The sequence below is a fragment of the Chelonia mydas genome, chromosome 16 (assembly GCF_015237465.2).
Source record: "Chelonia mydas isolate rCheMyd1 chromosome 16, rCheMyd1.pri.v2, whole genome shotgun sequence".
In the NCBI taxonomy this organism is placed as follows: domain Eukaryota; kingdom Metazoa; phylum Chordata; order Testudines; family Cheloniidae; genus Chelonia; species Chelonia mydas.
The window spans coordinates 19,934,984-19,943,872 of NC_057857.1; the positions used below are offsets into that span (position 1 = coordinate 19,934,984).

The 8,889-nt window shown below is 36.6% G+C and overlaps 1 protein-coding gene across 5 annotated transcripts in view; it reads left to right on the plus strand.

The window, feature by feature from the left end:
- Nucleotides 1-8,637, plus strand: part of CAMSAP1 (calmodulin regulated spectrin associated protein 1) — a 46,817-nt gene extending 38,180 nt beyond the window's left edge. For all 5 annotated transcript variants that reach the window (XM_043530473.1, XM_043530474.1, XM_037880070.2 and 2 more), the window contains exons 13-18: nt 2,351-2,487; nt 2,596-2,804; nt 2,885-2,987; nt 3,332-3,447; nt 4,294-4,412; nt 6,484-8,637. In XM_043530473.1, the coding sequence (XP_043386408.1) occupies nt 2,351-2,487; nt 2,596-2,804; nt 2,885-2,987; nt 3,332-3,447; nt 4,294-4,412; nt 6,484-6,786 (987 nt within the window). In that variant the 3' untranslated portion in view covers nt 6,787-8,637. The remainder of the gene's footprint in view (nt 1-2,350; nt 2,488-2,595; nt 2,805-2,884; nt 2,988-3,331; nt 3,448-4,293; nt 4,413-6,483) is intronic.
- Nucleotides 8,638-8,889: the final 252 nt, after the last annotated feature.

Below are 8,889 nucleotides of genomic sequence, written 5' to 3' on the forward strand. Positions count from 1 at the left end.
ATATAATTTCAACAATCTGTTAACTTCATGACTAAGTTCCATGCTACTGGAGGCATATTAAACGGTCATTTACTTCTGGTGATTCAGTTTCCAGACATCATCTGATACTCTTCAATCTGTATAATGTGAGCCATGGTGGTAGAAATAATGGAAACAATATTAAAATATTTTAAAAGCCTGTTAAAGGTATATACCTTCCAGATACATAAACTACATTCTGTTATTTTAAGGTTTGTTGTGGTATACATGAAACTGTCTGAGATAAATAATTAAAAATAACTGTTTTTTGTTAATTTAAACATCCTGTCAAACAAATAATTGGGTTCCCCATGAGATGATTTAATCTGTCACTATCATTTTGTCTTGCATCCTGGGAACTCTAAGAAGCATCTTCAAGGTTGCAGAAATACTTCATCTGCAATTTTTGAATTGTTTGACTCTCCTTTTGGTGTTCTGAGGTAACTGTAGCTTGAAATATTTACCCGACACCACAAAGTTGCAAACATATAAAAGATGGATGTTGTGGCTGTAGTTCCTGGCAGATATAAACGCATGCACGGGTGAAAAATTCTTGTGACATATGCCCAGCTGCTGGAAAATGAGAATTTTGATATCATCTGACAAACTTCTTGTATCTACCTCCTATTTCCAGTGAGTTGAGGAGGAGAGGGAGCTCTACATCTTTTTCTCTTTCTTGCTATCTTCCTTGCCCAGGCTGCTGGAAGGGGATGGAAGGTTTCTTTCCTCCATCCAATGGCTGATATTAAGAAAAAACTTTTTCCTTTATTGGTCTCTTCCATCCTATATTTTCTGGAGGCTGTTTTCCCCCAAATGTGTGCCTTTTTGAAAACATAAATTCTGTCTTTTGTGTATTGAAATCGTTTCTCTGCTGCTCATCTGTTGAGCTGGACGGGGTATAGAATTATTTGCATAACTGGTCAAAAAATTTCAGCAAAGCATTTTTGATCAGAGTTAGCCTGTTCATCAAAATTAAAGCATTTGGCAGGACCACATCAATTGCGACAAAATTTTGACAGAACCATACCTCCAAGGCAGGTTTCAAAACCTGCCTGGTTTCCTGTTAGCTTACCTGCCCAACATGTCAGCAGCCCTCATTATGGGCTGGGTTTTCAGGCTCCCAGCTCCTTGGCAGCCTAGACTTCTATTCTCCTGGCTCAACAGCTGCCTGAGCTCCCAGGGCTTCCATGACTTTAGGGCAGCCCACCATATGGGCTGCCTCAGAGTTGGGACTGCCAGGGTCCCAACACACGGTAGAGGTGTGCAGAGAATGGTAATTTTGTTACATGAAGAATTTAGAAATTTCCAGGTTTTTCTCCAGATTGGCGCAAAACCATATCTTGAAATCCTCTGCTAAAGGGAATTACTGTTTCCCAGCCAGCTCTAATTATCTGTATTGTGGTACTGCATGGGAGCCTAGGTCCTGGATGAGGGGCCCATTGTGTAGGGCACTGTACAAACATATAACAAAAAGATGGTTCTTGCTCCAAGGATATTAAATCTAAGTAATTCACTAACAGGCCTTCTTTGTTTCATCACTAGCTCTAGAATGTGTAAGGGCAAGTTATTAGAGCTGAATTATATTAATGCTATGATATTTATAGAAGCACTAAATATTTTTCAAATGTAATATTCTTTGCAGCTGTTAAAATTTAAAGAAGCTACTAGGATATTGTGTATGCTTGCGTTTCTCTATAGTATTAATTATAGTGAGTATCACAAGCATGGCAACTTCACAGTGTCTTTTAAATTCTAATTAAATTAGTTTGAAAGAGAAGCTGTTTAAACTTCAGTGAATTTGACTTTTGCCTTGGTATAGTATAGTTTGGTAGTAATTCACTCCAGTAAATACATTTGTAGAATAGAATTACTGATACAGGATATCCTGGCCAATGTGAGAATTACATTGCATGGTGTAGTTTGCAGTTTAAGATATGCTTCCTGTATTATGTATGTTTTGATAATGAAATTATAGTGGACTATGAGGCTGATTTTTCCCCCTTGGATCTCCATGAACACTAGATGTGTATTTTTCACGAGATTTTCTTATTGAGCAAAAACGCTGAAAACTACTTATGTAGTGCACAACTTCTTAACTTATTATATTGTGAAGTCTGGTAAAGTGTAGACTTCACTGGATATTTGGAAACTATTCTATACCAGTAGAGTAGATTATTGGAAAGTATCTTATACATTCCTCGAGGTACTCTCAGCATAAATATGAGCTTTTTGAAGTTTTCACTTTTGACCCCAAGTATTTGTTGATCTCCAGTGTCATGTCCTTCTCCTACCTCCAAAGCTTTGTATCTTATGTGGAATTTCAATTCTGCAGGATGAACAGAAAGCAGAAGATGAACTAGCAAAAAAGCGCGCGGCATTCCTTTTAAAACAGCAGCGGAAAGCTGAAGAGGCTCGGATCCGAAAACAGCAGCTTGAGGCAGAAGTTGAACAAAAAAGAGACGAAGCCCGGTAAATGTAACATTTACACTGCTATGGAAAGGAATAATTTTACAGCCTATCTTTTTCCTTTAGAAAATGGGAAGTTATTAGATTCTGAAAACCATGTTTGCTTTTCAGTCGCAAAGCTGAAGAGGACCGAATACGAAAAGAGGAAGAGAAGGCCCGAAGAGAACTCATCAAACAAGAATACTTGAGAAAAAAACAGCAGCAAATTTTGGAAGAGCAAGGACTTGGAAAACCCAAATCAAAACCCAAGAAACCTAGGCCAAAGTCTGTCCATCGAGAAGAGTCATACAGTGATTCAGGAACAAAGTGTTCTTCTACACGTAAGTGTTTTTTCATTCTCACTCGAGTCCACAATCTGTTTTAGCAAAATCATATTTCATGTCGTCTTTTTTTCCTATAGCTGATAATCTAAGTAGTGCTCAGTCTGGTTCCAGCCTGTCTTTGGCCTCAGCGGCAACTACTGAACCTGAAAGCATACACTCTGGTGGCACTCCTTCCCAACGGTAAAGACCATTAAAAATAAATCCTATATTATGAAATTGGACTGGGATTAAATGTTGATGATGTAATGAATAATTCTTAATTTATTTTATAAAGTTATTAATAGGCATAAAATGGCATCTGGATGGGGTTCTTCATCGGTTCTATTTGTATCTAAATTTTTTTATAATACACATTACCTTGTATTCATCTTTTAAAAATAGGGATGATAGAAACTGGCCATCTTTTGGGAGGGGCAGTTATGCTGGAGAATTGCTTTTCTCATTAAGAGAAAATGCCTGGTGAATGTGAAATAATTTATTTAACAAAAAACTCAAACTGGTGATCCCCTGCTTTGCTCCAACAGAGTAGAGTCAATGGAATCCTTACCAATATTGAGCAGGAATCCAAGCAGAAACACAGAGAGAGATTGGGAAAATGCGTCAACAGCATCTTCAATTGCTTCAGTGGCAGAGTACACAGGTAAATGCTTCCATTTTAGGTTAATCATTTCTAACTAACAAGTATTAAATAATGCCAAACATATAATAAATGTTATGGTGTGATGAGTTCTTGTTTCTGGAAGCTCAGGTGTGTTAGAATGCTTGAATGTTTCGAAAGTGCCAGTGATCTAATTTAAATAGTGAATATTAGATATAGAAAATGCTTCAGATGTGTTTCATTTTATATGTATTACTTTTTGCTATAATCAGTGCAAAATCCTTCAATATTTGGAGTTGCTGCAATAGGTAGGTAAAATCAACATTGTTGTAATAAATTTGGGAGAAACTTTTTGCTAATTTGTTCCATAAATACAATGCTTATAGTCTTGGTGGCTACTTGTGAGCTTCCTAGTTGTTAGCTGCTGAGCCAGAATGTTAGTTGCCTGATGTAGCTGCTGAGGGAATGGGAAAAGGATTTTAAAGTAGAAAATGGTTGCTTGGAAAGAGGGGATTCCCCAGAAGCCTAAAATTCCCACTAGAACTTTGCCAGCTTCTAGTACAGATTCAGGTACATATGTAGGAATGAGGAACCCCTCTGGGTTTATGCACTGGAAAGAGAATCCATCCATGACTGTGTTGAGCCCTTCAGTACATACAGGATAAACTTTTATTTAAAGTTACTTTTCACTTAGTTTTTTTAAATCCGTGATGCTTCCTTAAAGAAGTGATATTTTGCATCATAAACATGTAAGCAATTGTTCCCATCAATTTGAAACTGCAGCTTTTAGCTTTACATATTTATTTAATAGAATTAAAATTTAAGAACCATTATTAAATTTACCTAGTTATAATATTTAGTAAATAACTCGTTTCTTATCTTTCTTAGGTCCAAAATTATTTAAAGAACCCAGCAGCAAGTCAAACAAACCAATTATTCACAACGCTATATCCCATTGCTGTCTTGCTGGAAAAGTGAATGAACCACATAAGAATTCAATATTAGAGGCAAGTAGTTATTTATTAAAACTGCAGTGTTAGTTTACTGCAGGTGCATTCATATAACCTGTAAGGCTTATTTCATAATTTTGTTAATAGCATGTTATCTTGAATGCTCTTCCCATAACGTGCCTATGAAGTCAAGCATGTTGTTGTTTTCATTAACACAGCAGACTGATGTTCTTCTTTCTTCCTCCCTCCTTATTCCTCCCTTCCCCAAATCTGCATTTGGAAGAATTTTCTGCATGCTCCTATTTAAACAATTAGGAAAGTTGAAAATTAAGTTCAATTTTATTTGTTAAAATGTGGATGTTTCCATTTGGCAACACGTGTTCTGAGTAAAACACATTCATTTACTTGGAGGTGGTCAGTGATGCAAAGTTAGGCAGAAGTAGGCTTTAAGGAAAGAAAAATGAACTTTAGTGTTTAAATGCTACAATGATAATATTAAAGAAAAACTTAAGCTAGATATATTTGAAGGATGAGGCAAAAGGATAACCATTAAAAATCTTGAGGCAATTTCTTTTTATTACTGAGAAAAAAGACTTTTTCCCAGTTTGTGGAAATGTGTCCTAAGATACTGTTATGAGCTGGGTTCGCTTGCATCAGAAAAGGATTTCATTTGTGATTTCTGAGATTTCTCAAATAAACTCAGTTTTGTTTCAGAAATATGTATAGTGTCTTACACCATCACGAACAATAATTTGCAAAAATTAAAAACAGTTTTTTATGTGAAGCAAGTAAATATAAAGGCCCAAGGACTGCATTTCCAGAAGTCCTGATGTGATGTCCATATGAGACTAACTGTACCACAACCCAAGGAAGGCAGCTCTGCTTTATGGTGGGGAGGAAGGAGGTCAGAAACTGCTGTAACAAGGTGCTTGGTGGTCAGCTTTGCAGCAATGTCTCTCTGTCTCTGTCTGTCGCGCACGCACACACACCGGAGTGTGCATAATGGTATGCAACCTGGGTGGGGCAAGTCTCTTTGTTCCACACAGCGAGGAAGCCAGCACTCACCCTCCCTCCTTCCCTCCCCACCATGGAGGCGAATGGCAGGTTGGGTTAGGACCTGCTGTAGGCATTACGCTAGTCACCCCTTTTTCCCACGCTACCGGAATTGGCTTCAGTGGTATATGGTTTTTTCACCTTCCCCACAGTGGGTGTGAGGGAGGACCTTTTCTGGTGAATAGAAAAGGTGTTAGCAACTTATTTTGTAAGGTTGGGTGGATGTTCAGTGCAGGTACTCGATAGGGAGGGCAGCCAGTGATCAGATAAATGGCCTGGTGAAGGACTTAAAAGGGGAGGTACTGGATAAAGGAGCAGAACAGGGGAGGGGGTTGGGGACTTCTATGATTGGTACGGCAGGTAAAAGCTTCGTGCTCCTCTATGGGTTAGTCACCAGGAGGTGCTCATATAGCAAGAGAATGTCAAGTTTTCATCCCTGTAGCCCAATGTAATTAGTGTATCCAATCCCTGTATTTTAAACAATATATTATCATTGCAGGGTAGGATTTCTATGCTGTTAATATCAAATACAGAAGAAATTCAGTTAATTAGATCACTGTTTGTATATTGGATGGTACTGGTTTTTCCCTTTTGTCTCGCCCTTCTGTGTAGTAGTAGTTTTTTTCAGAAGTTTATTCTAAACTTATTTTTAAATTTGACAACATTAAAATAAGCAGAAGCGTAACGAAAATTGTTGACAAGAAAGTGTTGTCGTCCTGTCCCCAGTCTGATGAGGTTTTTGCATCCCATTCTTTTTAGCTTGGAGATTCCTCTTTTAATAGTTAAGTTCTTTCTGTGTCATGAGTTCTCCTTGTCTTCAATATTACATTATATTGTTACGTGGCAGATCAGCATCTCCTGTGCTCTGTATTAGTGTTATATCTGGAAAACCCAGCTTCCGACGTTAGAGGTCATGGGGAAAACAGCAGAAAACACTATTTTAAATGTTTAACTTTTCAAAAATTCCAAATTAAGCAACTTTTAGTCTTCATACCTTTAATTTACTGAGTACCCAGTATTGCTTCATAGTCTTCTTTATGAATAGTCCTAAGCATTTTTCTTTTTTAAAATATAGGAACTAGAGAAGTGTGATGCCAACCACTACATTATTTTGTTCCGTGATGCTGGCTGCCAGTTTAGAGCACTTTACTGCTACTACCCTGATACTGAAGAAATCTACAAGCTGACTGGAACAGGGCCAAAGAGCATCAATAAGAAAATGATTGACAAGCTTTATAAATATAGCTCAGACAGAAAACAGTTTAATGTAATTCCAGCCAAAACCATGTCTGTCAGCGTGGATGCTCTTACTATTCATAACTATTTGTGGCAAGCCAAGCGACCTGCAGTGCCAAAGAAGACTCAGACTCGTAAATGACACTGAATTTTTGGGGCAAAGATTGCTGAATGGGATTACATTGAAAGAAAAAACGGTTATCGTTTTCCTCCAGTTGGGTATGAAATGAGCAGAACCGTAAACATTTTTTAGAGGCTTCTAAACAAAAACCATGGATGCAAGTAAATCAGAATGAAGGAGCAATGCCAGTGTTTTTTATGAATGATAAATCTGCTGTTACACCCAATGCTAACTACTGAGGCTTTCAAATGAGAGACTGCATGTAGCAAGATCTTTAATCAGTGGATTTCCTTTTACTTGAAGTTCTTCGTCGGTACAGATTGGGAATAATTTAGTTTGTTTTTCTCTCCACCTCTTTTCCCCATCACTCTTAAAGTTGGCAAGCTCTGAACTTCAGTAGAAGAATTGAAAACAGATCTTAGGTGGTAAGAGGGTTGTTGTTTTGTTTTTTTTTAACGTTCTTTAGGGAAAATCATCTCGTGAGAATTTTTTTGAGGAACTGTATAATATATCAGATTGTTGTACTGTATCTGCTGCCAACATTAAGTTCAGTGCTCAGATTTCTGAAAAAGCCCCAGCCCATGCTGCTCAGAACAAAGTTTACGTACAGTATCTGTTCACTATAAGCACTGAAAGATTGCAAAGTCTGTCTTTTTTTAAAATAAAGTTTGCAAATTTAAAGATGAATATTTCTGGAACACAATCATGAAGAGGCATACAGGTGCTAATAGTTGGAATACGCCTGACTGAAACTTGAGGCAAGCTGAGTGGAGCACAGTTATCATTATTTCAGTTTCAGGTAGTGTCCTAAAGATTTGTTTGCTTTAATAAAGACAGATTCTGGTAGATGTAGAACATTTCCACTGAGCACGTTATTCCTGTATGATGGTGCACTTAAAGATCACAAATTTTAATGTTTTTATTATGTCATGAAATGTAATTCTACTTTCTTTGTCCTGTCTTTATTCTGAATGAGCAGCATGCTCTAAAATGAAGAGTGTGTACATTTTTTTTTATTTGGGGTGATATATTAATATATTGGTTTGTTTTCTCATTTAAAAGCAATTTTTGAACAGAAATTTGCATTTGTTTCAAAAGCCCAAATAAGTCAAATGGCTTTGATTTCTTTTCATGTTGAAATATTAAATCTTGAGTTATGACCTTAAAAATCTTTGTGGTGTTCAGCAGATCAAATTTTTGTTTGGGGGGCAACAGGGCATATTTGCAGTTTTATTTGTTAATGCTCTCATTTCCCTTTACTATCCATGCTTTAAAGTAACTAGAGTGCTGTAGCTACAACATAACTTATCCATTAGCAGCATGTTCATACTACATCATACTTTGACACTACTACCTGAGGATTTTGTAGGTTTATAACTTTGATTTGCACATGTTTACTTTATTTGAGGTGTTACTTGAATATATGTCTTTTAGCGCAGAGGGCACTATTCAAATCCTAGATATAAAACTGAAGCTCTAAAATACAATATAGTGTAATTATTAAACTTTACAAAGAATGGGAGTTATAAACTGAGTCGTGTACATAAGGGGGAAAATAGGGTACGTGATAAAATGCTAACTAGAGCAAAGTGAAGGTCTTCCATTGCAGTCTTCTCAATTCCCCACCCCACCCACCCCAATACTTTTTAAATAGGCTGCTGCAACTTTGTAAATTTTGTTAGATAGCTGGTTGCGTGTAAATAACTAAAGGCTTTATGATTTCTAAAGTGCTAAGTATTAAACACTATTATGAGTGTAATTTTTCAGTTACCATGCTTTTCATGCTTGTGCTTTATTTCTCACTGTTTGATATTATATACCATATTTATTTTATGAAGCACTGAAATTTAATAAAAATCATTAACTGATTTCCTTTTTTATTTCATGTGTACCTTTTGTTGCAACATCCTGTCAAAGAACTAATCATAAGCTTTAAAGATGTGCTATTCTATGTTTACATATAGATGAAGATTATTATAAGGCAGAAGTCGCTATAGTAGTTGGCATAGTATCATCCTTTTGACCTTTTTCTAAACAATAACATTTGACCAAAATCATGTAGGGGCTTCCAGCAAAGCATACAACAGTTTAAAAAAAAATTCATACTCATAGTATGTTTCATTC